Genomic DNA, 17,664 nt, shown 5'->3' on the forward strand with positions numbered 1-17,664 from the left:
ATACAAAGTTCTACATATTGTATGATTCCATTTATATAAAATGTAAATATAAACCAATTTATAAAAATGAAAGTAGATTAGTGGTTATTTAGGGCTGAGGAAAGAATGCTAAGGGTTGTAGAATTTTTCTTTTTGGAATAATGAAATTGTTCTAACGTTTTTTCTGGTGATGAATGCACATGATAGTGATTATACTAAAAATCATAGTTTTAGATAAATCTTATGGTATGTGAATATATCTCAATAAAACTGCTTAAAAATTTTGAAAAAGGCAAGATCACACACAAAAAATGCCATATAATGAGATTATCAGGAACAATATGAAATAATTGTGCTCAATTTGTTTCCGTAAATGAGAGGTTTGAAAGTAAAAAGCAAATAAATCTGGAGAAAAAAAAAACAAACACAGAACTCCTAGAAATTAAATTTGTAATTATTCAAAGGAAAACCTCAATAGTAAAAGAGACGTGAAGGCACATGGAGGATAGAGTGAGACAATCTAATAATCATCTCATTTGAGTTCTAAAAGGAGAAGAGAGAGAGTGGAAGAGAGGTGCTCTTTGAAAGCCTGATGTCTGAGAACATCCCAGGACTGATTAAAGCCACACCAACCCACAGACTCAAGCCCAGTAAATGCCAGACAGCAAAACAAAAAGAAGTCCCTCCAAGGACACATCTAGTGAAACTGTCCTACACCCAAGGCAAAAGGGAAAGACTTTAAAAGTAGCCGTAGGAAAAAAGATTACCTTCAAAGTAAGGACAATTCAACCAAAGGCTGATTTCTCAACAGAAACAATAGAAGCCAGAAATGAGTGAGATGATCTCTTTAGTGCACTGAGCGAACCTAACCATCAGCCTAGAAGTCTATCCTTGCTGAGAATACCCTTTAAGAATGAGGGTGAAATGAAGACGAGTTAAGGCAGGCAGAAACCAAGATGTGACACTAGAGATCATCCCTAAAAAACAAACAAAATAAAAACCTAAAGAATGTAGAAAAGACCTGAGCTGCAAGAGGGACTGGAGATTGGCGAGCCAGCCCAGCAGCTCCCTTCTCTTCTCTGGGCTTGGGGGCCTTTGTCTGAACAGCGAGGAGGGAGTTGGACACCGTCAAGCCATCTGAGATTCTCCTGAGCCTTCACTGAGAAGTCCTTCTAAATGTCCCCATTACTGGGCATAGGAACCAAGTACCAGAGTCCCTTTGATTCCGCGCACGTTTTCACGCACCTGCAGGTACCAGGCATGGATGCTTAGACGCTGGTGAGAAGTGAGCATGGTGCTGGAGAAGTGGGCGGTCCTGGGGCTTGACTCAACTTCTCCACCCTGTGCACAGGTGAGCAGGCAGGATACTGAGGGAGATGAGGCAGCTCCCAGACCAAGCAATCTTTGCCAGAAGCTCAAGGGAGCGTCCCTTGGAGACGGGGGCCCTGACTGGTCCCTGAAAACCAGGGAGAATTTCAGAAACCAAGAGGGTCACTGACAGCTGAAGACACCTCCGTGACTGCCTCGCTGGACGGAGGAGCAGTCCTGCCAGCCCACATCTGGTTTTCTATTGATCTGCAAAGAGCCAGATCCTCCTCGGAAACAGCCTGAACTCGCCCAAAGGCTGATGACCAGGTGTACTGGTTCGTTTGAAGCTAGTTCTAGTTGATCACTTTCCATTTTGTTTATAGCAGCGTTTTAAGGAAAGTTCCATTGATCTGTGCCCCACCCGCTGTTGCTGAAGCCAGGTCCTAAAAGGGAGGACGATAGAACAGCTAAGGGCCATATTCTTAAGACTGTTTGAGAATCCTATGTTAATGGAAGTATCGCCTTTGTTTTTTCAAATTTTTATCTTTGAATTTTTCGAACTTTCAGGGAATTTGCTAGAATGATAAGTATGTTGAACACCCCCACATCCTTCCCCTAGGTTCACCAAGGCATAGACGTTTTGCCACATTTGGTGTGTGCCTGTGGGTATGTGTGTCTGTCTGACTCTTTTTCTACACACATAAGCACATGCATACCTAAGTATTTATGTACACATGTATATATACATTATTTGCTAAGCCATTTGAGAGTAAGTTGACCCTCCCCCCTCCAAATACTTCAGACATTTTCCTAGAAACAAGGGCATTCTCATACATAATTATTAATTGTATCTTATCGGTTATCACATTTAGGAAATATAACATTGATATAATACTATTATTTCCTATACCGTTCATATTTGAATTTTGCCACTTGTTTAAATACTGTCCTTTATTGCAATTTCTCCCCCAGAGCCAAGATCCAATCCATGATCCTATATTGCGTTTAGTTGTCATGTCTCTTCTTTTTCCTCTGTGCCAGTTCCTCAGCCTTTTGTTGACTTTTGTGACCTTGACATTTTTTTAAAGAGTTCAGGCCAGTTTTTAGGTGGAATGTCCGTCACTTTGGGGTTTGGCCAAGCCTTGCTTTTCATTAGGTTTAGGTTATGCAATTTGGGGCATGATATGGCGAAAGTGATGGTGCGTCCTCCGCGCATCTCAGCAGGAAGCACACAGTATCAGCGTGTCCTTTATTGGGGAGGTTAACTTTTATTATCTGGTTGGAGTCCAAGTTCTCTGCTGTAAGTGAGTTTTTTCCCCTTTGTAATCAACAAATAATTTAGGACAAGATTTGATTTGTTAATATCCTATTCCCCAACAACTTTACACCAAAAGTATTAGGTATTAGTTATTAGTATGATGGCTACAAAAAGCTGATTTCCTAACTCCCTTATTCCTTCTGCATTTAATAATTGGCTTTCTACTATAAGGAAGGGCTTCTCCCTGATGTCAGAATATACCCTTGATAAAGAAGAATATTTATGAATCCCTGAAGCACTCAGTCTCCGCTGTGCCCGCTGCCCTTCACCCCCTCTGTCCCCTCCAACCCCTTACCCCATCTCAGGGAGCTAAGGCAGAGATGAAGTGAATATTCCCTAAAAAGCTTTTAGGAGGACAAGATGAGTACCAGGTGACTAAAACCAGAGAATTAAAAAATCAAGTCAATTTGGCAAAGTGGCCGTTCTGTGAGTTTAGCTTTCAGCCAACTTATCAGGGGCCCCATCTCCACTTCCCCACTGGCTCAGAACAGGCTGCCAGCCCCTTCCTGCCACTTCAGGAGGAGTGGGCACTTCAGCCACATCTTGTAGGGCGAGTTTGGGGATCAGGGGGGAAGCCAGGGGATCTGGACCCTTGTAGGACTTGATGCTCGTCTTCCCCAAACATACCAGGCAGTTGGAAAGTTAGGACTGTTGACTGGGAGCAGCTGAGCATCTAGGGTGGGGCAGCAGATACCCGGAGGCCTGCCACCTGTCTCCAGTGCCACACCAGTGGCAGACATGAATAATCGGTTATAGGAATCTTCCCACCAGACCAGAGCTCAGTGTTCTGAACAGTTGCTAGCAAACAATCATGCAAGACAGATTCATTTGTCCTCTCACCCAAGCTGGTCCCCTGGGCCTTGGTTTCCCTTTGGGGCTCCAGGGTGCAGGCAGACAGTGGGCTGACCTCTGCTCGGTACTCACAGAGTGGATCCCGGCTGCATGAGCCCGGATGTGAAGAACTCCATCCACGTTGGAGACCGGATCTTGGAAATCAACGGCACGCCCATCCGCAACGTGCCCCTGGATGAGGTATGGGGACCTGGGTCTGGAGAGCAGGATTGGAGGCGGTGCCTTCAGGCCTGATCCCCGCCCCCCCCCACCTCCCCACCCCCGTCCACCGCTCCCCACCGCAGCGCACTCACCCGTCCACCGCTCCCCACCGCGGCGCACTCACCCGTCCACCGCTCCCCACCGCGGCGCGCTCACCCGTCCACCACTCCCCACCGCAGCGCGCTCACCCGTCCACCGCTCCCCACCGCGGCGCGCTCACCCGTCCACCGCTCCCCACCGCAGCGCGCTCACCCGTCCACCGCAGCGCGCTCACCCGTCCACCGCTCCCCACCGCAGCGCGCTCACCCGTCCACCGCTCCCCACCGCAGCGCGCTCACCCGTCCACCGCTCCCCACCGCAGCGCGCTCACCCGTCCACCGCTCCCCACCGCAGCGCGCTCACCCGTCCACCGCTCCCCACCGCAGCGCGCTCACCCGTCCACCGCTCCCCACCGCGGCGCGCTCACCCGTCCACCGCAGCGCGCTCACCCATCCACCGCTCCCCACCGCAGCGCGCTCACCCGTCCACCGCTCCCCACCGCAGCGCGCTCACCCGTCCACCGCTCCCCACCGCAGCGCGCTCACCCGTCCACCGCTCCCCACCGCAGCGCGCTCACCCGTCCACCGCTCCCCACCGCAGCGCGCTCACCCGTCCACCGCTCCCCACCGCAGCGCGCTCACCCGTCCACCGCTCCCCACCGCAGCGCGCTCACCCGTCCACCGCTCCCCACCGCAGCGGGCTCACCCGTCCACCGCTCCCCACCGCAGCGCGCTCACCCGTCCACCGCTCCCCACCGCAGCGCGCTCACCCGTCCACCGCTCCCCACCGCAGCGCGCTCACCCGTCCACCGCTCCCCACCGCGGCGTGCTCACCCGTCCACCGCAGCGCGCTCACCCGTCCACCGCTCCCCACCGCAGCGCGCTCACCCGTCCACCGCTCCCCACTGCAGCGGGCTCACCCGTCCACCGCTCCCCACCGCAGCGCGCTCACCAGTCCACCGCTCCCCACCGCAGCGCGCTCACCCGTCCACCGCTCCCCACCGCAGCGGGCTCACCTCTCCACACCCCGCCTCTCCCCAGATTGACCTGCTGATCCAGGAGACCAGTCGCCTGCTCCAGCTGACCCTTGAGCACGACCCCCACGACCTGAGCCACGGGCTGGGGCCTGAGCCCAGCCCTCTGGGCTCCCCCTCTCCCACTCCCAGCGGGGAGGCGGGCACCTCTGCGCGGCAGAAACCTGTCCTGTAAGTCAGCCCCGCCTCTCTGTCCATCTGGGTACTTTCACCCAGTCTGCACCCTCCAGGAGCTCGCAGCCCGATGCTGGGGCAGTCAGCCCTGCAGAGGGGTAGCCCCAGCACAGGGGGCTGGGGACTGTGAAAGAGGGAGTGGGGCGATGGGGACGCATCTCCCCTAGCTGGGGCCTTTGAGGGCTTCTCACGGTGAGCCAGCACCCTGGCTGCGAGGAACGGAGGAAGACGGCGCCTCAGCTGTTCTGGGGAAGGGGTGGGTGTTGAGGTTGAAGGTAATGGCAGAGCTGCAGGTGTGGGCAGGGGTCTCTGGACTTGTCCTGCCCCTAGGGGGCCCCACTGAAGGGGCTGCAGCAAAGCGTGGTATTCCCCAAAGACCTCTGGTGGAGCTGGCTAGACGGCTGTTGCCACATGGAATGGGAGGGCCCGAGGTCCAGGATCCTCAGTGGGGGGGCAGGGGAGAGAAACCCACTCTACAGGGGCACCCGTTCAGCTTTTAGGGGAACACCTGGGATGACAGCACATGCTCTAAGCAACTGTGACGCTGATGTCGTGGGTTTCCTGCTCTCCTGCGTGTGCTGGAGGCCTGGGAGCCGTGGGGCGGGGTTCTGGGCAGCTGGGACGCAGCCTGCCTCTGCACCCCGGGCTGGGGCCAGAGCCGTCACCAAGGCCCCCGGGAAGAGGAGGCCGAGGACAGCACTGTCCCCGCTGACAGCCCCTGCGTGACAGCCCCTGCGATGGGGACAGAGCAGGCGCCGGCGGGCACGAGGCTGGCATCAGCGTGAGGACGGGACGAGGGGCCAGCAGGCAGCCTCGCACTGCCCCAGGACGGCCCGAGCTGGGCCACCCCCTCGGGGGTAGGGGGTGATTGCATAGACTGGCACAGGTGGGGCCACAGCAGGCAGGGGAGGAAGGGGCAGGGCTTGGCCACTCCTGGGGTGCCTTGGCCTGCCCCCCCCCCAGTGGCACTGGGCACCGCGTGTGCCTCCGCAGGAGGAGCTGCAGCATCGACAGGTCTCCAGGCGCCGGCTCGCTGAGCTCCCCGGCCTCCCAGCGCAAGGATCTGGGCCGCTCCGAGTCCCTGCGCGTGGTCTGCCGGCCGCACCGCATCTTCCGGCCGTCGGACCTCATCCACGGGGAGGTACTGGGCAAAGGCTGCTTTGGCCAGGCCATCAAGGTACGGGGCGCGTGGGCCCACGTGTGGGGGCAGGGCGGGAGACCATCCGTCCCTCCTGCCCCCACCCTGCCCTCCCGGAATCCCCAGAGGAAGGTGTGTGGGCCTGCTAGACTCCCTGTGCAGTGCTCTCTCCTCTACTTTTGCCCCCTAGATGGGAGGGAATATTCCAGAGGCCCTGATTCGGAACTTGATAAGGAGAGGATCGCCGGAAGTGGCCCCTTGGGGGTCGGGTTGGGGAGGCGGGGCACCCCAGGCTGACTCTGAAGTTTCCCACCCAAGGGCCCCCTGCCGAGGCTGATGCCAACCCTGGAACAGCCTCCGGGGGGCTGACCCCTTCACACCCTCCCCAAGCAGGGACACGAGCCCTTCCCTTGCTCCGGTGGAACCTGGCCACGAACTGGCTGGAGGGTTCAGAATTACACAGAACGTGGGGTTCAGGCAGGCCCAGGCCCCCAACCCCGGTCCCCTGGCCAGGGTGGGAGTCCCTGGGCACCCTGGGTCTCCAGGAGACAGCCCAAGCAGAGCGAAGAGAGCTGGGCCCTGGGCCGGGCGATTCCGGACCCGCGTGCCAGCAGCCCCCTTCCCTGCCGAGTGGGTAACCCGGGGCCCTGCGAGGAGACCGCTAAGCCTCAGTTTCCTCATCCATCAAATGGGATGAGTACGGCCCACCCCCTTGGGCAGTTGGGAGCATGAGCTAGTGCCCGTGAGGAGCTCAAAGCTGCGTGTATTCCTTGGCCGTGCCGGGGTGGGGCTGGGGGCCTCTGCCACTGAGCCCCATGCCTTGGTGTCCCCCACGCAGGTGACGCACCGGGACACGGGCGAGGTGATGGTGATGAAGGAGCTGATCCGGTTCGACGAGGAGACCCAGAGGACGTTCCTCAAGGAGGTCCGTGAGCTGCCACGCCCGCCCTCACCCCGTTTCTCGGACCCGCGCCTGCTCCCTGCTCCCTCTCTTCCTCGAGGGGGGCTGCCGAGGGTTCCGGGAGGCTGTGACGCTCAAGCCACGCATGGGAGGAAGAGCAAGCATTTGCTAGGAAGGGGCAGGCGGCATCGCTGGGGGTGGAAACGACCCAAGCAAAGGTGCCAGCGGCCTGGTGGGGCGGGGCGAGAGGACAGGCTCAGGGGCTCCCCGGCTTTGGCACCGTCTCTGCCTCTGGCGGGGGAAGGAGTTGGGGGCCAGCCTTGGTCCCGGCACAGCCCCAGGCCCAGCCAGTTTGCCCCCGGCCAGGTGAAGGTCATGCGCTGCCTGGAGCACCCCAACGTGCTCAAGTTCATAGGCGTGCTCTACAAGGACAAGAGGCTCAACTTCATCACGGAGTACATCAAGGGCGGCACCCTGCGGGGCATCATCAAGAGCATGGTGAGCCCCCCGAGGGCCCCGCCCGCGAGCCCCCCTCCCCGGGCTCCCTCCCTTCAGGGCGACAGGCTCGGTGGTCTCAGGCCCTTTAGCCCCGATTCCAAATCGAGAGAGGAGCCCGGAGAAAGGTGGGCCCAGAAGGACAGCAGCCTCCCCGGGGGACGCACGGGGCTGCCGCCGTTTAGCCAGCCTGCTGGGTTCTGCCTGGGAGCCGCCAGCGGCACCTGCGCCCGGTCAGGACGCCTGAGGGAGGCACGTTCCGATGGCCTTTGTTGTGCTTCTGGTAAAATGAAATCATCGCTACTACTTAATGCCTTCCACGCAATTCAGCACTTCTCTTTAAAGGCTTGGATCAAATCATAAATCCATCTTTAGACATAAAGTTTCTGGAGGGGAATCCTACCAGCGCCCCCCTGCTGGACAGGGCCCAGGGACAGTCCTGGCCTCCAGCCACGGTGTCACCCTGAGGCCACGGGGTTAGCATTGCCCCACCCACCCACCCCGAGCCTCTGATTCCCCAGGGCTGGGTGACCCGGGTACTTCCCGAAGCGTGGGCCCCACAGGCTCCTGATAGGCTTAACTTCTCAGAAAGGGCTCTAAGGTCAGAGACGACTTAGGAATGCTGGGCTGAGCCCGGTTGAACCGGTTCCCTAAACTCCTCAGTAGGTTTTTGTATTCTAATTCTCACTCTTGAGCTCTCCAAGGGGTTAGCGAAAGGGACATGCCCGCAGATGACCTTACCCCCAAGCCCTGTTCTCTCCCAGCGGCTCGGGCGGCCCTCGGGCGGCCAGCCGGACCTTCCAGCCCTGTCCTGAGGGTGGGCTCCGATTCCTTTAAAAAAACTTGAAAGGACTGTGTCTCGGTTTGCCAGGGCTGCTGTGACAAATACCACAGACTGGTTGGCTCCGACAGCAGGAGTTTGTCTCATAGTTTTGGAGGCTGGAAATCCAAAGTCAGGGTGTCCGCAGGACCACGCTTTCTCCAAAGCCTGTGGCCTTCTGGGGTGGCCGGCCACCCGTCACTCAGTGTCTGCCCCGTCACGTGGCGTCTGCCGCCTCCTGTCTCGTTGCGGCTGTGTCCAGTGTCCTCTGCTCGGACGGCTCCAGCCATGCTGGATTAGGGCCCCCCACCCCGATACCGTTTGGCCTCACCTTAACTAATACCATCTTCAAACATCCTGTTTACAAATGGGTCCACGCCAGGGCGTAGAACTTGAATGTGTCTTTGTCAGCACATGGTTCAATCTGTCGCAGACGGGAATTTGTAGAAGGTAAACTTGACTTTCTTCAAAGAGGAGGAGAGCGGGGAACTACAGAGGAGTGATTTTCTAATTACTTAGTGTTTGAAATCAGTTGTTCTATTAGGAAAGTGTGATTGGAACTGTTCACCCCCCACAAGCAGGAGAGACCGGGCTCATTGGGCCTTCCAGCACACTCCCCCTTTCCACCGCTCACCCACGGCCCCTTCCCAGCCATCCCCTCTCCTCCCCGCAGGACAGCCAGTACCCGTGGAGTCAGAGGGTGAGCTTTGCCAAGGATATCGCTTCGGGGATGGTGAGTGGCCTCGGGTGTGGACTTACCGGTCTTCCCCTAGCCATTAAGGCGTCTGGAACTTCACTCTTAGTTCTTCTAGAATCAAAACCCATCAGGAAGCTGAGAAACAAGGGCAGAGGGGGTGGAGTGGAAAGTGCAAAGGGCGCCTGGTCTGACCTGCTCCAGGTGGGAGGGGAGGTGGGAGCCTCGGAGGACCAGGGCCACCTGCTGACCACCGCGTCCCCCCCTTCCCAGGCCTACCTCCACTCCATGAACATCATCCACCGGGACCTCAACTCCCACAACTGCCTGGTCCGCGAGGTGAGCGTGGGTGGGGGGGTGAGGGAGGCGGGGGGCTCCCTGAGTCATCGCCCCCCACTCCTGGTAGGAGGGGGCAGCCATCTGTGGGAAAGCCCCTGGGGCCCAGGAGGCAGCTCTGGCCTTCAGAGCCCCAGAAAAGTAGAGAAAAGCAGCCCCGGGTTTTTATGAGGGTCTAATGTGTCAACCAAGGAGGAAGTGGTCTGTCAAGGGCCCTGAGTGTAGCACCCCAGACAGGGTGGCCACAGGCTACCCTGAGGGGGTGTGTGGAGGAGGGACTAGTGTGTGGGCTGGTGTGGTCAGGGCGGGCTTCCTGAAAGAGGAGGCTTGGAAGGGGGGCTGTGGAGTCAGGAAGCCGGGGCCTAGGTGCTGGTGAGCTAGCTGGGTGGCTTTGGGCAAGTTCCTTAAGCTCTCTGGGCCTGTGTCTCCTGATCTGTAAAGTGAGGAGACAAATAACTTGAACCTTACTCGGTCATTGGGAGAATCTTAAGGGATAAAATCTGTAAAGTGCTGAGCCGGGGACCCGAGTCTCTAGAAACACCTACTGTTTGCCCTTTGGACACGAGGCCTAGAGCACCTGCGAGGAGCAGAGGCGGCCGTTGCAGGAAGGAGAGCTGGGGCGCCGGCACGGTGTCTGGGAGCAGGGGGTGAGGGCAGCTGAGGGGGCAGCACCAGGGGGCGTGAGGGAGCGCAGCAAGCTAGGGCCAGCGGTGGGGTGTGGGCAGACAGGGCCCCCGCGCCGGCCTGAGCCCTCCCAGGAGCGGGGGCCACAGCCCACGGCAGCGCAGCAGGTGCTCCCCAGGTGCGCCCGGATCCGTGTGGGCCCCAGGTCAGCAGCAGGTGGGGGGCGGGTGGAGGCTGTGCCCCAGCGGTGGCCGCCCTGCCCCGTCGTCCCCCAGAACAAGAACGTGGTGGTGGCGGACTTCGGGCTGGCGCGGCTCATGGTGGACGAAAAGACGCAGCCCGAGGACCTGCGCAGCCTCAAGAAGCCGGACCGCAGAAAGCGCTACACCGTGGTGGGCAACCCCTACTGGATGGCACCCGAGATGATCAACGGTGAGCGGGGGCGGGGGCTGCCCGTTCTCCCGGCCCCTCGGAGTCCTCTTTAGGTCGCGGGTGAATTTCCTGTTCCCATGGTAACAGATGAACACACTTAGGGGCTCAAAAGCAACACGGACGCATTGTCTTGCTGTTCTGAAGGTCAGAAGTCCCAAATTGGCCTTCAGGGCCGGCTCCCGGGGGCTCCCAGGAGCCTCTGCTCCCGCCTTCCCTGCTCCCGGAGGCCTCGGTGGGTGGCCTCGGCGTCCAGCCCCGCAGCAGCCTCCAGCCCCTCCGCCCTGCTGCCATCACGGCTCCTCCTCTGACCCTCTTTCCTGGCCCCCTTAGAAGGACACGGGGGAGTCCGTTTAGGGCCCACTCACGTGGGTCTTCTCCCCTCCTCCTTGACCTAACTGCGCCTGCAGAGCCCCTTTGGCCGTGGCAGGTCACGTCATCGCGGGTTCTGGGGGCGGGGCCGCGGCCATCTTTGGGGGCCATTAGCCTGCCCCAAGCCCCCTCTCCCCGACTCTTCTCATCAGGCCTGCACCGTGGTCCCACATCTGCCCAGACTGTCAGGTCCTAAAGCCCCTCCACGGGCAGGGGACGCCCAGGGGCCCAACCTCAGACGGGGGCCAGGCAGGCACCCCTGCCGTCTGGCCGCGTTACTTAACCCCCCACGTGGCCTCCACCTGTAAAGCGGTGTTAGCAGTCTGTACCTGTAAGGGCCAGCGGGAGGATTGGAGAGGACGTTTGTCAGAGTGGCCCTTCTGCTGCAGCGCTGTTAGGTCGGTGGTGCCGTCCCGTTGTACAGATAAGAGGCAGGGGGTTCCGCTGCTGGCCGGTGACCGAGCCCGGCCTGGAGCGCCTTGCCCAGGGCCCCTGGACCTGGTGGGGCTGGGGGACAGACAAGCCCTGGGCCTGATCCCGATCCATGGAACGTGCCGGAGCTGCGGCCCAGGGCACCCCCCCCAGCACCCCCACCTGTTTGCCGTCCCCGACCCTGCCTGCCCTGGGGGTCACAGCCTCAGTGCTGACTGTCTCTCTGCCCAGGCCGCAGCTACGACGAGAAGGTGGACGTGTTTTCCTTTGGAATCGTCCTGTGCGAGGTAGGTCCAGGGGCGGGCAGTGTCCAGCCTCAGGGGACCCCCCCCCCCACCGCACTCTCCCCGCTCTCTGGTCGCAGGGCCACCTGGGTGGTGACCAGACCCACCCCCCCCCGGCTGTCATGCCGGGCCTTGTCTGCACAGATCATCGGGCGCGTGAACGCGGACCCCGACTACCTGCCCCGCACCATGGACTTTGGCCTCAACGTGCGTGGCTTCCTGGACCGCTATTGCCCCCCCAATTGCCCTCCGAGCTTCTTCCCCATTACCGTGCGCTGCTGCGACCTGGACCCTGAGAAGAGGTGAGCAGGGTACGGCCGGGGCGGGAGCCACGACGGCAGGGTGCTGCTCCCAAGCAGGGACCGAGCCCACCCTCACCCTCCCAGGCCCTCCTTCCTGAAGCTGGAGCAGTGGCTGGAGACCCTCCACATGCACTTGGCCGGCCACCTGCCGCTGGGCCCGCAGCTGGAGCAGCTGGACAGGGGCTTCTGGGAGACCTATCGGCGCGGCGAGAGCGGACTGCCCGCCCACCCTGAGGTCCCTGACTGAGCCTGGCCCACCCGGCCACCCCGTCCCCACCCTGCAACTCGATTCCTCCGTGGGAGGGGGTGGGCGTGGAGCCCCGGCCCGGGCCCCCCGGGCCCCAGCCCCCGCCCCGGCACCAGGCCCCCGACTCACCCGCTCCCACCCTCTGTCCCTGGCCCCCACCCTCCACCCTGGCCCCCCGAGCTGGCCCGGCCGCGCGCAGCGCCACCTCGCCCTGCCTTACCCCTGGCTTGCTGGGGCCGCCCCCTCCCGCTTCTCACTGCATGAGCCGGAGGCGCCTATGAGGGCCGTGCCCGTTCCACACCTGCCTGCGCGCTCGGCCTCTCTGCGGCTCCCCAGAGCCAGGCTGGAGGGCTCCCCAGGACTGCGCCCTGTGCTGGGTGCTAGGAGGGCGTGTAACGAGAGAGCCCGCTGCTCCGCGGGGAGGGGTGTCCAGGTAGCAGCAGGTGTTGATCATTATCCAAACCCCCAAAGCAGAGGAAGGTCTGGCTCGGCAGCTGGAGGGCGCCGCAGGCCGGGCAGCAGCCCTTCCTCTCGCCTGGGTCTTTTCATTTCTTTCTGGAAGCCACTTTAGCGAGAAGCAGGTACCAGGCCTCAGGGTGAAGAGAGGGTCCCGGGAGGGGGCGAGCAGCGGTGTGGCCTGGGCCCCGCTCTGTCGGAGGAGCAGGCCCCGGGGAGGTTGGGGGGCACGGACGAGGCAAGCGTCCACCAGCATCCCAGCCCCCGAGTTCATCTCAGTGCCCGCGCCCAGCGGGCGCAGCCCCTCCCTTCCTCGCACCCCTTTGTCCTCTGGGTTCTTTCTGTGTAATCTATTTTTTAAGAAGAGTTTGTATTATTTTTTCATACGGCTGCAGCAGCGGCTGCCGGGGGCTTGGGGTTTTATTTTGGGGGCGGCAGGTGGGGGTGGGGGGGCCATTTTGTCACTTTGCCTCAGTTGAACCTCTCGGAAGTATTAAAACTGTGAAGCTTTCTCACTGCACTTTGAACCTGGAAAACCGTCTCAGCAGGCCCGTGGGACCACGACGTGGGGAGGGGGCACGGGCTCCCCTCCCTCGAGGAACGAAACGCAGGACGATACAATAAATTCTGTACTCCCCACCCCAGATCCTGCCTTGTGGTCTGTGTCTCAGGGCCCCAAGGAAATAGCCCAGACAAGAGGGGAGCTTGTCACCTAGAAGCCCAGTGGGTAGATGCCAGGGGCACCGCGACGGCACCCGACCTCCCCCCCATTTGGCGTAGAGCGGAGGGAGTGGCCCAGCCAGGACAAGTGAGAGTTTTCAGAAGCTGGGTTTTGGGTTTCTTTGCGGGGATGGTGGGAACAGAAGGGGAGGCGCACTGGACAATATATCGCCGGGGCCTCCGTGGAAGAGGTGGGTGCTTCAGTTGTCTAATGCTGCCTAACAAATCAGTGCTTAGCTTAGCGGAATCAAACAAGGACCACTCGTTTCTCACAGTTTCTCCGGGTCAAGCATTTGGGAGCAGCCTGAGGGGTGGGGTGGGTCTCCTGAGGCTGCAGTCACATAACATCCTCTTCTTTGAGGGTCAGTGGAAGGAAGAGCCCAAGATGGCGCGGCCTCGGTGTCTGACTCGGAGCCGCCTCCCCTCAGGAACCAGGATCTCTAAAACCAGCAAAGCTCAGAGCTGCCAGGACAGGAAACGGGGTTTCTCCAGGTGGGTTATTTCAGGTCCTGGAGGAGCTGCTCTCACCTCCACCCCTTCACTCCCAGGCCCGTGGAGCTTCGCTGTGAGAAGCTTTGTTGATGGCCAGGTCACCTCAGGTCACCTCGTGCCCTGCAGCCCTAGCTTTCTGCCCCAGCATTGCTGGGTGTCCATCTTCCCTAGCAAATTTCCTTAATAAGTTCATGATACACACTTGAAAATTGAACAGCACACTTCTAAAGTCAGGGGTCAGAAAGGACATCTAAAGGAAAATTGAAAATAATTTGAAGTGAATGAAAATAACATTGAAATGTGTGGGATACACTAATGCAGTGCTTGGAGGAAATAACATCAAAAGCATATTTTAGAAAAGAAAGATTTCGTATCAGCCTAAGCTTCCACCTTAAGAATTTACAAAAAGTAGATTAAAATAAGCCAAAGACAAAAAGAAGGAAATTATAATAAAGGTAAGGGCCAAAGTGAAAAAGACTGTTAACAGTATCAATAGAGAAAAGTAATGATACCAAACACTGGTTCTTTGAAAACCAATAAAGTCAACATTTAGCTACAGTGACCAAAAAAAAAAATTTATCAGGAAGGAAAGAGGCCATCAATCAGACCCAACAGACATTAATTTTTTTTTAAACCTTTTTCTTTTTTTTTTTTTTAAAGATTTATTTATTTTATTTAATTTCCCCCCCTCCCCTGGTTGTCTGTTCTTGGTGTCTATTTGCTGCGTCTTGTTTCTTTGTCCGCTTCTGTTGTCAGCGGCACGGGAAGTGTGGGCGGCGCCATTCCTGGGCAGGCTGCTCTTTCTTTTCATGCTGGGCGGCTTTCCTCACGGGCGCACTCCTTGCGCGTGGGGCTCTCACGCGGGGGACACCCTTGCGTGGCACGGCACTCCTTGCGCGCATCAGCACTGCGCATGGCCAGCTCCACACGGGTCAAGGAGGCCCGGGATTTGAACCGCGGACCTCCCATATGGTAGACGGACGCCCTAACCACTGGGCCAAAGTCCGTTTCCCAACAGACATTAAAAAGATAAGGGAATATTCCAACATCCATGCACATAAACTTTAAAAGAAAAAAAAAAAGGGAAAACGGACTTTGGCCCAGTGGTTAGGGCGTCCGTCTACCACGTGGGAGGTCCACGGTTCAAGCCCCGGGCCTCCTTGACCCGTGTGCAGCTGGCCCATGCGCAGTGCTGATGCGCGCAAGGAGTGCCCTGCCACACAGGGGTGTCCCAAGCGTAGGGGAGCCCCACGCACAAGGAGTGCACCTCTAAAGGAGAGCCGCCCAGCGCGAGAGAAAGTGCAGCCTGCCCAGGAATGGCGCCGCCCACACTTCCCGTGCCGCTGATGACAACAGAAGCGGACAAAGAAACAAGACACAGCAAAAAGACACAGAAAACAGACAACCGGGGGAGGGGAGGGGAATTAAATAAATAAAAATAAATATTTAAAAAATAATAATTAAAAAAAAAATGACCAAAGAAATAGAAAATATAACTAAATAATTTATTAAAGGAATTGAATTTGTAGTTAAAAACTCTCAAAAAGAAAACTTCAGGCCCAGATGGCACCACTGGCAAATTCTTCTGAACATTTAAAGACAAAACACAACTTCTACACAACCTCTTCCAGAAAATATCAGAGGAGGGAATGTTTCATTACTTTATGAGGGCAACATTACCCTGATACCAAAAGCAGATAAAAATAGTAAAAGAAAACTACACACTAAAATCCTTCATGAATACAGACACACGTCTTGAGCAAAATATTAGCAAACAGAAGCCAGCAACATGTCAACAGAGTAACGTGCCAAGAGCAAGTAGGGTTTATTCCAGGAATCCAATAGTGGTTCAATGTTTTAAAAATGAACCAATGAACAAAGATAGCATTTCACACCACGAGATGGCCATAATTTAAAAATGGAAAAGGTAATTGTTGGCAAGGGAGAAAGTGACCCTCACTTTCTTCAGCCACCCTGGAAAACAGTCTGGCAGTTCCTCAAGATGTTGAGCCCAGAGTTACCACGTGATCCAGCACCTCCTCTCCTAGGTATGGACCCAAGAGAACTGAAAACATGAGCCCATGGAGAAACTTGTACGCGAGTGTTCACAGAGCATTAGCCATAAAAGTCAAAAGGTGGAAACAACCCAAATGCTGTCAACTCATGAATGGGTAAACAAAATGTAAATCCACACAATTGAATATTGTTCTGTATAAAAAGGAATGAAGTCCTAATAATGTGCAATGACATGGATGAAGCTTGAAGACATGATGCTAAGTGAAAGAAGCCAGGTACAGAATGCCACACATTGTGTGATTCCATTTACGTGGCATGTCTGGAATAGGTGAACCCATAGAGAGAAGGAAGAGTATCGGTCGTCAGGAGCTGGGGCAGAGGGGAGTGGGGCGTGGCTGCTAATGGTTACGGGTTATCTTTTTGGGATGATGAAAGTGTTCTGAAATTAGATCGTGGTGATGGTGCATAAACTGTAGATATATAAAAAGCCAATGGGGAAGCAGATGTGGCTCAAGTGATAGAGCTTCCACCTACCATATGGGAGGATCTGGGTTCCATCCCTGGGGCCTCCTGGTGAAGAAGAAAAAGCGTGCCCACGCGGGGAGCCAGTGCCTGCACAAGTGAGTCATGCAGCAAGATGATGACGCATCAAAGAGAGACAAGGGGGGAAACAGACTTGGCCCAGTGGTTAGGGCGTCCATCTACCACATGGGAGGTCCGCGGTTCAAACCCCGGGCCTCCTTGACCCGTGTGGAGCTGGCCCACACGCAGTGCTGATGCGCGCAAGGAGTGCCGTGCCACACAGGGGTGTCCCCCGCATAGGGGAGCCCCACGCTCAAGGAGTGCACCCCATAAGGAGAGCCGCCCAGCACAAAATAAAATGCAGCCTGCCCAGGAATGGTGCCGCACACACGGAGAGCTGACACAACAAGATGACGCAACAAAAAAAGAAACACAGATTCCCAGTGCTGCTGACAACAGAAACAGACAAAGAAGAAGATGCAGCAAATAGACACAGAGAACAGACAACTGGGACAGGGGGGAAAGGGAGATAAATAAATAAATCTTTAAAAAAAAACAAAACAAAAAACACTATAGCCCCTGGTTTAACTTAAGGTTAAAAGTGTAGTATAGGGAAACGGACTTTGGCCCAGTGGTTAGGGCGTCCGTCTACCATATGGGAGGTCCGCGGTTCAAACCCCGGACCTCCTTGACCCGTGTGGAGCTGGCCCATGCGCAGTGCTGATGCGCGCAAGGAGTGCCGTGCCACGCAAGGGTGTCCCCCGCGTGGGGGAGCCCCACGCGCAAGGAGTGCGCCCGTGAGGAAAAGCCGCCCAGCGTGAAAAGAAAGAGCAGCCTGCCCAGGAATGGCGCCGCCCACACTTCCCGTGCCGCGGACAAAGAAACAAGACGCAGCAAATAGACACCAAGAACAGACAACCAGGGGAGGGGGGAAATTAAATAAATAAATCTTTAAAAAAAAAAAAAAAAAGTGTAGTATAGTTCTATGGATTTTTTTTTTAATTTATTTTTATTCTACAATATATACAACCTAGCATGTCCCCCTTTTAACCACACTCTGAGGAATAATTCAGTGCTATTAATTACAGTCACAATGTTGTGCTACCTTTACCACTGTCCTTTACCAAAACATTTCCACCATCCCAAACAGGAACTCTATATTTTAATCCTTTACTTCCCATTCCCTATTTCTATCCCTGGTAACCTATATTCTAGACTTGACTCAATGAGTTTGCTTATTCTAATTGTTTCATTTTAGTGAGATCATACACTATTTGTCCTCTTGTGTCTGGCTTATTTCACTCAACATGCTGTCTTCAAGATAAATTTTAAAGTAAATTGGTTTTAAAAGTGTTATGTTTTAATGATTATATATTTATTATTAATAAAAACAAATAAGTTGAGCAACCTGACAATTCACCTTCCCCTTGGAATTTTGCTGAGTGTATTAGTCAGGGTTCTCTATGGAAACAGAATCAAC

General features: G+C 56.5%; 1 protein-coding gene across 2 annotated transcripts in view; it reads left to right on the plus strand.

The window, feature by feature from the left end:
- LIMK1 (LIM domain kinase 1) overlaps positions 1-13,080 on the plus strand; it is a 31,456-nt gene extending 18,376 nt beyond the window's left edge. For both annotated transcript variants that reach the window (XM_058285937.2, XM_058285938.2), the window contains 11 exons: positions 3,532-3,637; positions 4,738-4,901; positions 5,898-6,081; positions 6,881-6,967; positions 7,310-7,441; positions 8,932-8,991; positions 9,226-9,291; positions 10,188-10,344; positions 11,377-11,432; positions 11,574-11,731; positions 11,816-13,080. In XM_058285937.2, the coding sequence (XP_058141920.1) occupies positions 3,532-3,637; positions 4,738-4,901; positions 5,898-6,081; positions 6,881-6,967; positions 7,310-7,441; positions 8,932-8,991; positions 9,226-9,291; positions 10,188-10,344; positions 11,377-11,432; positions 11,574-11,731; positions 11,816-11,978 (1,333 nt within the window). In that variant the 3' untranslated portion in view covers positions 11,979-13,080. The remainder of the gene's footprint in view (positions 1-3,531; positions 3,638-4,737; positions 4,902-5,897; positions 6,082-6,880; positions 6,968-7,309; positions 7,442-8,931; positions 8,992-9,225; positions 9,292-10,187; positions 10,345-11,376; positions 11,433-11,573; positions 11,732-11,815) is intronic.
- Positions 13,081-17,664: the final 4,584 nt, after the last annotated feature.

This window comes from Dasypus novemcinctus, chromosome 23 (genome assembly GCF_030445035.2).
Source record: "Dasypus novemcinctus isolate mDasNov1 chromosome 23, mDasNov1.1.hap2, whole genome shotgun sequence".
Lineage (NCBI taxonomy): Eukaryota > Metazoa > Chordata > Mammalia > Cingulata > Dasypodidae > Dasypus > Dasypus novemcinctus.